Here is a 13,396-nt window from a genome sequence, read left to right as displayed (position 1 = left end):
TCTCATCCTCTGGCTTCGTTGTTACGTTTTCCCTTTTCTCTACATTTTAGCCATTTAGCAGACACTCTTATCCAGAGTGACCCCTCTCTTTTTCTTATCCAGAGTGACCCCTCTCTTTTTCTTATCCAGGTGGACTACTCGTTCTTCCACCGGACCTATGAGATTCCCAGCACACCCTCTTGCAGCGCTAAAGAGTTGGCCGAGCAGAAGTACATCCAGGGCTCACGCTCCTCCTTCTGCTACGAGAACGAAGTAGCCCTGCAGCTCGTCTCCCCTGACAATGACCCTGAGGGCAACCCTGGCGGCTGCCCCTCCCCCCTGACGCACTGATCCTCCCTCTCACAACCCACCCACACTAACTAGGGAGGCGACAGGCAGAGGGGACAGGAAGTGACCTAGGATCCACAGGAAGTCAGGGACAGACAGAGGGAGAGAGAGGCAGAAAGAGAGACAGGCTTTATAGGGAAAGAGACCAACGTATAGAAAGGTAAGTAGAAGATTTAGGGAAAAGGACAACATTGAGAGACTGAAGTTGAGAGAGGTGTAGAAAGAGAAACAGAAGACACGACAAAGACGCCGAGAGACAAACGGAGAGAGAGATACTGTATACTGTCAAACAGAGAGAAAAGGACAGACAGATAGGACGGAAAAGGAGAGAGAGGGATAGAAAGAGAGAGAGAAGTGTCATTGAAAGGGGTAGCTGGGCTGCTGCTACTCTGACTGTGTTAGCTGATTTGGACATAGCGATCTTTCAGAATCATTATGAACCTGTCTGTCTCAGACCCGTCCCGTCAACCAACCGCTACATTCACCACTGACTCCAGCACCTAGCTGACCACACATACAACACTGACCCCTATTGGCTTCAGTCTGTACCTGCAGCTCCTGTTCAGTTACAACTCACACTGAACACATGGGAGTAAGGTGAAGCTGCCCCATAGACACTGAGCTATGACCAGTTTAGTGTTTCTGCCCCCTAATGGTGAAGGTTAGGTTTTGGAGAGGCTAAGCTGATCCTAGATCTGTGCCTACGGGTAACTTCTACACCAAATCTGTTGATGTTGAATACTGTGTGAGAGAATGAGGTAAAACGGTGTATATCTACACATTGAGGGATGTTTGTTATGAACTGAATGAGAAGGCATTATTGATATGTTTTTGATTCTGGTCATTTGTGTTCTGTCAAGGTTTGAGCAGGTCTGTTGTGTTAGACTGATATGTAGCAAAATGGATACAGAGAAACAGCTGAAAATAAGCAGTGGTTTTAAGCTGTTTCTTTGACTTTGTACTGTATGTTGTTATTCTGTATTTATAATGCAAGACTATTATACATTTGCTTTATTTAATCAAACATGTTGCTTGTTCAACTGGGTGCAGTGTCAGCACAAAACCATATGAGTGCATAGTCTGGTAACATGTTGCTTGTTCAACTGGGTGCAGTGTCAGCACAAAACCATATGAGTGCATAGTCTGGTAACATGTTGCTTGTTCAACTGGGTGCAGTGTCAGCACAAAACCATATGAGTGCATAGTCTGGTAACATGTTGCTTGTTCAACTGGGTGCAGTGTCAGCACAAAACCATATGAGTGCATAGTCTGGTAACATGTTATTTGAAGGTCTACTTCTAAACTTATGATTGATTGTTTAATATGTTTAACTATGGTTAACAAGCAAAGGTTTATAAGTACTTTGTAAGCAGAACTTTGATTAAAATGTTACCTTATGTTATTTTTTAAATTCTACAGTACCCAGCTGAAGGGACAATCTTATGTTAATGTTTACCTCTGTCTTGAATATGAGATTCTGTCACCTGAGATTCTGTGTTCCTCAAACATTTAACTTTGTATGATTTTCCTCAGTATTTTCTTTATTTAGTTCATTTGCTGAATACTGTATATTTGGTAGAATTTGAAGGGGGAAATGGAGGGATGTTAAAGGTAGACTCAGCGATATGACGTAGATGCAGAAAGTAAACAGCATAGTGGGTCAATATCCACAACAACTAAGAGTGTTGAAGTGTGAGGCTCAACTTCTCCGCTGTTTAAATAAATAGTGAGGGTATTCCATACCGGTAAAACATGAGCCTATCACAATAATGAAAACAAAATGTTGCCGAGGCTGAGATGGATGGCTGACACTGAGACGCGCGCGGACAGCAGTGGACGCATACATTCTGGCCTAATGACAATCACCACAATGTTATTACACTTGTTGGTGTTTTGTGTAACAGAGGTCTCTTTCCATCCACCACTGTTTGGAGGCTGGAGACATGTTGAGACTGGAGGAACATGTAAAGGAGCCCTTTGAAATGATTGTTTGACAATCAGATGAAAACATCATGACTGGTGGTTTGTGCCACAGTAGAAGGTAATACATTTTAAAAGTTAAATAACAAATCTTTAGTACGAGGCCCACAGAGATCCCATTAAATGAATAGAGATTCCATATGTAATGAATTAATAGAGATTCTATATAATGTGAATGAATAATTCTATATGAATAATGAATAGATTCTATATGGAATGAATAGAATATGTAATGAATGAATAGAGATTCTATATGGAATGAATGAATGAATGAATGAATAGATTCTATATGTAATGAATGAATAGATTCTATATGAATGAATGAATGAATAATGAATAGATTCTATATGTAATGAATGAATGAATAATAATATATTCTATATGTAATGAATGAATAGATTCTATATGTGAATGAATGAATGAATAATGAATAGATTCTATATGTGAATGAATCTATATGAATGAATGAATAGATTCTATATGTAATGAATGAATAGATTCTATGTAATGAATGAATGAATGAATGAATGAATAGATTCTATATGTGAATGAATAGATTCTATATGTAATGAATGAATCTATATGTAATGAATGAATATGTAATGAATGAATAGATTCTATATGTAATGAATGAATAATGAATATTCTATATGTAATGAATGAATAGAGATTCTATATGTAATGAATGAATAGATTCTATATGTAATGAATGAATATTAGATTCTATATGTAATGAATGAATAGAGATTCTATATGGAATGAATGAATAGATTCTATATGTAATGAATGAATAGATTCTATATGTAATGAATGAATAGATTCTATATGTAATGAATGAATAGATTCTATATGGAATGAATGAATAGAGATTCTATATGTAATGAATGAATAGATTCTATATGTAATGAATGAATAGAGATTCTATATGTAATGAATGAATAGAGATTCTATATGTAATGAATGAATAGATTCTATATGTAATGAATGAATAGAGATTCTATATGTAATGAATGAATAGATTCTATATGTGAATGAATGAATATGTAATGAATGAATATATGAATGAATGAATATAGATTCTATATGGAATGAATGAATAGATTCTATATGGAATGAATGAATATATGAATGAATGAATATATAATAGAATGAATGAATAGAGATTCTATATGTAATGAATGAATAGATTCTATATGTAATGAATGAATAGATTCTATATGAATGAATGAATAGATTCTATATGTAATGAATGAATAGATTCTATATGAATGAATGAATAGATTCTATATGGAATGAATAGATTCTATATGTAATGAATGAATAGAGATTCTATATGTAATGAATGAATAGATTCTATATGAATGAATGAATAGATTCTATATGTAATGAATGAATAGATTCTATATGGAATGAATGAATAGAATATGAATGAATGAATAGATTCTATATGGAATGAATGAATAGATTCTATATGTAATGAATGAATAGATTCTATATGTAATGAATGAATAGATTCTATATGTAATGAATGAATAGATTCTATATGTAATGAATGAATAGATTCTATATGAATGAATAATAGATTCTATATGTAATGAATGAATAGAATATTCTATATGTAATGAATGAATAGATTCTATATGAATGAATGAATAGATTCTATATGTAATGAATGAATAGATTCTATATGTAATGAATGAATAGAATATGAATGAATGAATAGATTCTATATGTAATGAATGAATAGATTCTATATGTAATGAATGAATAGATTCTATATGTGAATGAATAGAATATGTAATGAATGAATAGATTCTATATGTAATGAATGAATAGATTCTATATGAATGAATGAATAGATTCTATATGTAATCTATATGTAATGAATGAATAGAGATTCTATATGTAATGAATGAATAGAGATTCTATATGGAATGAATGAGATTCTATATGAATGAATGAATAGAGATTCTATATGTAATGAATGAATAGAATGAATGAATGAATAGATTCTATATGTAATGAATGAATAGATTCTATATGTAATGAATGAATAGAATATGTAATGAATGAATAGATTCTATATGTAATGAATGAATAGATTCTATATGGAATGAATGAATATGTAATGAATTCTATATGTAATGAATGAATAGATTGAATAGATTCTATATGTAATGAATGAATAAAGATTCTATATGCAATGAATGAATAGAGATTCTATATGTAATGAATGAATAGATTCTATATGGAATGAATATAGATTCTATATGGAATGAATATAGATTCTATATGGAATGAATGAATATAGATTCTATATGGAATGAATGAATAGAGATTCTAGATGGAATGAATGAATAGAGATTCTATATGGAATGAATGAATAGAGATTCTATATGTAATGAATGAATAGGAATTGTGTGATCATGTGAACATATGAGGTCCCATACTGGGAAGAAATGACATCTACTTTCACCCGTGTGTGTGACTGTGAGAGTGAAGTCCTGTATCTCACTCATCTCAATAACTGCAGTGTTGCTCGTGGCAACGTCATTTAGCTGAGTTTACCTAAGCTGGGACTGGAAATGGACCGTAAACCTGTTGGACTGCCATGACCACTGGAAGCATGTACTGAGGACCTGAAACGTACAACTGTCACTTCACTGCAGTACATTTACGTAAGGAAAACCTCCCTGACCACTCCCTACATCTTCCTGTTCTTACTGTAAACTGTGAGGGCTCACAACTGCACTGGCAAACCACCTGAGGAGGAATTGAATTTCTGTGACATTCTGTTCTCTGAGAGAGGTTCTGTTCAAAGAATTAGAATGGATGACTAATCCTGAATTCTATGATTCTGCTTTGGTTGGTGTCTGTCTCACACTATGTGGGAGACTAATGCATTGGGCGGTGGCTTCAAAAAGAAGGCTATGGTGTTATTCTATAACTAGCACATGATTTGCAATGTTCAAATGAGATGTTTTTACTGCCTGTCTATTTTGTTGAATCGTGTAACTCTTCTGAAAGGGATGGTTTCTGAAATATGGATACTGATGTTATTGAGAGATGAAGAGTTCTAACTTCTATGCTGTTACTACCACAATATTTAGTCACACTTTACATTAAGTTAAACTAACATGTGTGGTATTACCTAATAACTAAGTCATTATTTCAAATAGAATCTATTCACTTTCCTTTTGCAGTTTTACAATTCAAAATCATTGGGTTATGCACCTTACTAGCAGATACCATGCACAATATATCATGAATCTACATGATACGTAAAGTGTAAAGTGTTGACCAATTGTCTTGACCACTAGATGACACAACAGGGCTGTAATGTTCTACCTACTACAAGGACAGACAACTCTGAAACTTGTACTTGCATCTTTGCACTGAAGTAAGTTGACACTATGGACACTACGTACATACAAAGCACTGTAAAAGCACACAAACGGCTATTGAAATGGCATTTTAAGACGTCACATACTGTATATGGAAAGCAGCACTTCACACACTGACCTTTTGAACAGGAAACATGGATATTTCACCTTTTAAAGCAGATTCCATGATATGATTTACAACCATATTGATTGGTTATAGTTGGTGTCCTTGACATTTATTCAACTTCCGTGTCCTTCCTTATTTTCCTATGTCTCCCTGGCTACCAAGTTCTATTTATAGGTGAATGGCCAGTACCGTCTGCTCCACTTCCTGTGGGGGGGGTAACTTGAACCCTGACCACCAGGACTCTGACCTGTTGACCTCTGCGTTAGTCTTTTTGGATTACTTGATGACTTCCTGGTTGGTTGCTTTATTAGATTCCAGAATAAAACTCTGATATTGCAGGTTAAGTTATGTTGAGATGTACGTTAGTGGTATCGGGTTGTTACTAGCTGTACTCTATTATTATTTTCTACAGATACCACTGTATACGTTTCCCATCCTTCTCTGTTGTATCACAAAAAATAATCATTTCACTACTGTTTGTGGCAGAAAGCACGTCCATGTGAAAAGAATGGCACTATAGAGCAAATAAAACACATTGATTGATATGAGTCAATTCTGGTTTATTTTGTACTTGAGTCTCAGATTCTCTCATTGTCAAATAAAAGTCTCATTTATTTTTTGCTGAATGGAAAGGTGTAGTTGGTCACAACGTAGGCCTGAATATCTGTAAAAGACTGCCTCCATTACAATACAGTTAATTACTGTGTCTTTACTGTGCAAGGTGTGCAGGATTGTAAACTACATAGAATATGTTATCACATGTTTATTACCTAAAAACACATTTTAAAAAATTAATAATGCAACAGAAATGCTATATTTTTTAAAAGAATACCTAGTCCTATACAATCAGAATAATTGATGAGCAATGACTGGTGCACCGGTTTTGTCTTTAAATGGCAAACCCCTTTGAGCAGTACTATAGCATCCTCTAGCTGCGGTCGCCAGACAGATTCTTAAGACTCGGAGACGGTAACTGTTCGTGGGAATCTGGGACGGTCGCCTCTTTTAGTAGCCCGGCTTTTCCAATAGACAGTCCTTATGCACAGGTCTAAGATCAGCTGAGTACTGTCTCCAAACCTAGCATTAACCATTAAATTAAACCCAAAACCGACCTTAGATCAATGTCTAGGGACTATTCCGTCCCACTCCGAGTGACAGACAAGGAAGGGATGCTGTCATCAACAAAGAGCGTGCAAATCTCCCTACCCCACCGCGAGAAGACTGTATGGGCACCTGCTACTTTACTCTAATTGGGCATTCCACACGTCCGACTGATGGGACTGCCCAATATTTTGTCTGATTGGTTAGGATTTGTGGCAATTGGGATCTCTCAAGATCCCATTTGTTGTCGCTTGTATCTGTGCCAGTGAAGGGGCTGGACGGGATCGTCTCATTCAGTGGGCGGGGATTCACAGCAGTTGTATATTTTCATTCGAAGACTATATTTATAAAGCGGGACTTAAATTTAGGTTATTTTTTATTGGTGTATAGACAGGAAGTGATTGTGCTGCCCTGAAGCCGGCGCTTCGCCCTCACCCTTCTGTCTGTCTGTTTTATGATCAGTAGAATGTGTGTGTGCGGTTTCGACTGAGAGAGCGGTGTAAATGATAAAAGCCGCATTTGCGGTACCCTCCTCTCACCTCATATAAGTCAGGAAAAACGGAGAACCCATCTTATTTCGTTCCTCCTCGAGCCCTAGACTTATCCACGTCTCGGAGAACATTGTGAAGGTGAGATATTTAGTTACCAATAGCCAACTCTAATTCAGTCGTAGATAGTCTAATATCCTGCACGGCGACGCATCATATTTCATTGGTGTTGGCTACTTGCTAACCTAGCTAGGTTAGTCTAAATGCGGGTGGAATAACGCCGAACATTACACCCAATAGGGGACCTTCCAGCGGCGTGCTGCCTGGCCCTCCGGTTAGCATGCAGGCCCACGAATGGTACAAAACGATCACATAGCAAACCGAAAATATTGTTAAGCTGTTAGACAAGAGAATGCAAGCAGTTGTAAATATGTATCTTTATTAATGAAGGGTTTATTATAAGTATATTATTATAACGATATTATGTCTTCTTATCCGTAAGATATTCGTATTATTAACCTATTATTATTAGGTTATTATTTAACCCACATTAGTGACTGACCACCACAAAGCTAACTGTAAGGCTAAATTCCATGCGCTCTCTTTAATGTGGTCCATTGAGTCTATCATTAGGCTATATGCTATAACGAATCCTCTAATCATTATTCATACCTCATTCTCGAGGTGTGGTTGGCGTTTGGCTTCATGGCTTTTGTCGGGTGGTATGGTGTTGCAGGTAGTAGAATGGGAATCTTTCGTATGGCTCCCGTTTGCGGACGCACTAATATTTTGGACGGGGGAGCTTGCTAGTGTGTCTGTCTGCCAGCGTTAGTTTCAGGCGGTGGTTGAGTCACAATGTCACCTCTGCCTAAACACTCGGCTTTTCCCCTCAAATTTAAGCGTAAAGAAAATGCGTTACCATGCCCCCCTCCCACCACCACCACTCACACACACACATTCCTCCCGCACCCTCGCATTGACCTCCACACAAACCCCGCAAGTATTGTCTTTAATACTGCACTGTGGTGGTGTATTGGGGAGTGTGCTTGGTCAGCCAGTGATGGACGCCCAAAGACAGCCCTGTTCAGATGTGCTATAAGCTTTTGTTATAATGATAAATACAGACAGACATGTATAAACAGATGATAAGGAATGCCTCAGGATATCTGATGACTATTTCTGGCCATCCTTCATCTTCCTTCTCTCATCAGTAAGGAAGCTGCACTCTGTCTCTCTGTTTGGAGTGGCTCATCAACAGTAATCTGCTGTGTGTACACAGTATGACAGACAGACAGGAGTAGGTGTCAGTGCAGGTGTAGACCTACTCAGGCCGGAGACAGAGGGACAGACAGAATGACGCGGGAGGAATCAGGGCGGTCTGGGTGGAGAGAGTAGACACCTTATCTGTGATGACAGACAGAATGACACGGGAGGAATCAGGGCGGTCTGGGTGGAGAGAGTAGACACCTTATCTGTGATGACAGACAGAATGACACGGGAGGAATCAGGGCGGTCTGGGTGGAGAGAGTAGACACCTTATCTGTGATGACAGACAGAATGACACGGGAGGAATCAGGGCGGTCTGGGTGGAGAGAGTAGACACCTTATCTGTGATGACAGACAGAATGACACGGGAGGAATCAGGGCGGTCTGGGTGGAGAGAGTAGACACCTTATCTGTGATGACAGACAGAATGACACGGGAGGAATCAGGGCGGTCTGGGTGGAGAGAGTAGACACCTTATCTGTGATGACAGACAGAATGACACGGGAGGAATCAGGGCGGTCTGGGTGGAGAGAGTAGACACCTTATCTGTGATGACAGACAGAATGACACGGGAGGAATCAGGGCGGTCTGGGTGGAGAGAGTAGACACCTTATCTGTGATGACAGACAGCAACAGACCTTGTGTTTTGGGTCGGGTTGACACTCAGACTCACATTATGTAATGTTTGCAGAGGGGTTCTGCTTCAATCCAAATGATGAGTAGTCATTTATTGGGGTAGACAATATCAGTGTCCTTTAGAAGCCAATAAAGATATAAACAAGCAGTCTATAGATGATTGACACCCTCAGACCAATCACTAAATCAATCCATACTGTGGTCCTTCTGTAGCTCAGTTGGTAGAGCATGGCGCTTGTAACGCCAGGGTAGTGGGTTCGATTCCCGGGACCACCCATACGTAGAATGTATGCACACATGACTGTAAGTCGCTTTGGATAAAAGCGTCTGCTAAATGGCATATATTATTACTAGTTTTCAGACACTTCTGAGAAATGGCCTATATGGCAGACTCAGCTGTAGTTCAGACGTGTTTTAACACTACCTATGAGTTATACTCTCTTTCCTTCAGTCTGTCAGACTAGCAGTTACTTTGTAATAGATGTGTAATAGCAGTAGTAATTCAACTATAGTAAAAAATAAATACTTGAATTCAGCAGTGAATCTAGATTGAAGGTAAGCAGATCGACCCATTATTCATCTCGTGTTTTGTGTCGGTGCAGATTGAGCTTTCTGCAGTAGTAACCATTTGATTGAAGGGATATAGAGAGTGACTTCACTACTCAATGGCTACTAATACACACAGTACTTCCCTTACAATCACACCCATCGTGGAGGATTTGATTGTTAAAGCCAGGGATTGGAGGTACATGTTGATATAGAGCTGTCTTTGTCCCACAGTGGTTGACTACTAGAAGTGGTTTACTCGTGACTCCAGCAGAGTGGACTGGACTGTAAAAGGTCCTCTGTGTCTCTGTGTGACCTAATCTTAGTACTGTTGCTATGATAATACAGTAATATCAGCCAACTGTGGAGTACACCTCCCCTCCTCTCTCTCACTCTCCCTCTCTCTGCCCCTCTCTCTCTCTCTCTCTCTCTCTCTCTCACGCTCCCTCTCTCTCCCCCTCTCTCTCTCTCTCTCTCTCTCTCTGCCCCTCTCTCTCTCTCCCTCTCTCTGCCCCTCTCTCTCTCTCACTCTCTCTGCCCCTCTGCCCCTCTCCCTCTCTCTCTCTCTCTCTCTCTCTCTCTCTCTCTCTCTCTCTCTCTCTCTCTCTCTCTCTCTCTCTCTCACTCTCTCTCACTCCCTCTCTCTGCCCCTCTCTCTCTCTCTCTCTCTCTCTCTCTCTCTCTCTCTCTCTCTCTCTCTCTCTCTCTCTCTCTCTCTCTCTCTCTCTCTCTCTCTCTCTGCCCCTCTCTCTCTCTCTCTCTCTCTCTCTCTCTCTCTCTCTCTCTCTCTCTCTCTCTCTCTCTCTCTCTCTCTCTCTCCTCTCCCCTCTCCCTCTCTCTGCCACTCTCTGCCACTCTCTGCCACTCTCTGCCACTCTCTCTCCCCCTCCCTCCCCCTCTCACTTTCTCTCTCTCTCTCTCTCTCTCTCTCTCTCTCTCTCTCTCTCTCTCTCTCTCTCTCTCTCTCTCTCTCTCTCTCTCTCTCTCTCTCTCTCTCTCTCTCTCCCTTTCTCTCTCTAAGCTCTGACTGTCATGTCACTTTACTGAGTCAGTTGATGTATCCCTCTGCTCCCTTCCCCCTGCATCCCTCCATCCATCTCTCTCTCTTCCACCCTGACTGTCTCCTTGATTTGCTCTGTCTTTCAATTATGCCATCTCTGACTATCGGGACTGTATCTGGGCTGTGTGGTCCTACTGCTCTCATTTTCTGTGTGTCTGTGCATTATGTGTGTGTGTGTTTGGTGTGTGTACTTACTAGTCTACTACTGATAGTTAGGCAGTCCTCCTCCACTCACTCACACTCACATGCCATGATCAGTGAAATACACTTCTCTGATTTTCATCTACTATGCAGTCCACTCACTCACTCACTCACTCACTCACTCACTCACTCACTCACTCACTCACTCACTCACTCACTCACTCACTCACTCACTCACTCACTCACTCACTCACTCACTCACTCACGTGACAATATGACTGAGTGAGGAAATGTCTAACACTGTCTTTCTTGTCTCTTGTCTCTCTCCTTCCCATTCCCCATCTCGGTCTCTCTCTCTCTCTCTCTCTCTCTCTCTCTCTCTCTCTCTCTCTCTCTCTCTCTCTCGCTCAGCACCATGTCCAGGCCGTCAGTGGGCGGTGTTTCCAATGATGTCACCCGCTTCCTGTCCACGGGGGCGGTGCCAGGCTCGCCCACTTCCTCTACCCCCACTGGCCACGTATTCTCCGCCTCCAGCCAAGCTGATTGGGCTGCAAAGAGGCTCGTCTGGGTTCCATCCGAGAAGCACGGCTTTGAGGTGAGTGGGCTGGGTGGGGCCAATGGGCGTGGTCAGGGTGGAGGGCAGCCGGTGGTGAGGTTAGGGGGAGGGGCGAGTTTCTCAACTAATCAACAAATCATGGTCGTCAATATAGGGCATTGTTAGTTGAAGCAGGTGTTTTAGAGTTGGGCTGGAACAAAAACCTGTGTGCACTGCTGCGCTCCAAGGAGTTGCCCACCTCTTGCCCTACCATGGGGCACAGCACAGGCCTCCCTGGGTCCATCAGTCCTGTGCAGTTGAGCACAACATTGACAACTACATAGCAGATAAGCACACCATTCATTCAATTGAGATGATTCCATACCATGATCTATTTGTTGCATATCTATCTGCAGCACTCTGAATAGTGGTCATACAGGTGAATAATTAGCTCCAGGCGTGTGCCTGTTTGACAGGTGTGGAAAAGAGAACAGTGTGTTTCTCAAGACAATGGAATGGTAACGCATTGATCTAGCATTCTCTAAGATGCTATTTCACAGTGTTGGTATAACTTCCTTGTCTTTCGATGCTTCTCTGTACCCCTTCCAACTCTATTCCAGTCTCCTTATATTGTCAGTGCTGCAGTGAACTAGGGCTTCTAGTTCTCCTCTCTCACATTGCTTTAGTCACAGGGCTCTATCTCTCTGTTGGAGCCACACTGCCCTCTGATCTACGTCACTCAGCTCTACATGTTGCATTCTAAACCTCGTCTTTCTATGAGAAGTGGCATCACTTCCACCTCTATCCTTTACCTTGATCACTCTCTTCTTCTATGTTCTGCTGTGTCCCAGTTTCCACTGTGTTCCAAGGCTCTTTGTGTTCGACAATGTGACAGGGTTCTAATGGGCGCTCTACTCTATAGTATGTCTATACAGGGTATCTCTCTCTGTTTCTCTGCTGTTCTGATATGGAGCTCTAGGAATAGAACAATACACTCCTTCAGCCTCCTAATGTTAAAGAGGCCGCAGTAACACACACACACACACAGTCACACATAGTCACACACACAGTCGTCATTCTACATTTATATTTTAAGTGTGTGGTTAGTCGTATTCTGAGAATACGGGTGTGTGTGCCAGGCAGAAGTAAATGGTGAACCGAGCAGAACAGAGCAGAACACAGCAGAGCAGAACAGAATAGAATAGAGGAGAACAGAACAGAATAGAGGAGAACAGAGCAGAACAGAGCAGAACAGAGGAGAACAGAGCAGAACAGAGGAGAACAGAGCAGAGGAGAACAGAACATAATTGAGGAGAACAGAACAGAATAGAGGAGAACAGAGCAGAACAGAGGAGAACAGAACAGAATAGAGGAGAACAGAACAGAATAGAGGAGAACAGAGCAGAACAGAACAGAACAGAGGAGAACAGAGCAGAACAGAGGAGAACAGAACAGAGGACAACAGAGCAGAACAGAGTAGAACAGAGCAGAACAGAGGAGAACAGAACAGAGGAGAACAGAGCAGAACAGAGGAGAACAGAGCAGAACAGAGGAGAACAGAACAGAATAGAGGGAGAACAGAACAGAATAGAGGAGAACAGAGCAGAACAGAGGAGAACAGAACAGAATAGAGGAGAACAGAGCAGAACAGAACAGAACAGAGCAGAACAGAGCAGACCAGAGCAGAACAGAGAAGAACAGAGCAGAACAGAATAGAGGAGAACAGAGCAGAACAGAGCAGAGCAGAACAGAACAGAACAGAACAGAGCAGAACAGAGCAGAACAGAGTAGAACAGAGAAGAACAG

The 13,396-nt window shown here is 40.8% G+C and overlaps 1 protein-coding gene and 1 pseudogene across 3 annotated transcripts in view; both read left to right on the top strand.

The window, feature by feature from the left end:
• The window catches only part of kcnj14 (potassium inwardly rectifying channel subfamily J member 14), a 57,396-nt gene extending 55,667 nt beyond the window's left edge, over positions 1-1,729 (top strand). For all 3 annotated transcript variants that reach the window (XM_046303175.1, XM_046303176.1, XM_046303174.1), the window contains one exon: positions 130-1,729. In XM_046303175.1, the coding sequence (XP_046159131.1) occupies positions 130-330 (201 nt within the window). In that variant the 3' untranslated portion in view covers positions 331-1,729. The remainder of the gene's footprint in view (positions 1-129) is intronic.
• A 5,587-nt stretch (positions 1,730-7,316) lies between these two features.
• Positions 7,317-13,396, top strand: part of LOC123998175 — an 87,749-nt pseudogene continuing 81,669 nt past the window's right edge.

The sequence above is a fragment of the Oncorhynchus gorbuscha genome, linkage group LG15 (genome assembly GCF_021184085.1).
Source record: "Oncorhynchus gorbuscha isolate QuinsamMale2020 ecotype Even-year linkage group LG15, OgorEven_v1.0, whole genome shotgun sequence".
Taxonomy (NCBI): domain Eukaryota; kingdom Metazoa; phylum Chordata; class Actinopteri; order Salmoniformes; family Salmonidae; genus Oncorhynchus; species Oncorhynchus gorbuscha.
Note: the sequence above shows the minus strand (reverse complement) of the source record. Positions and strands in the feature narration are given on the sequence as shown.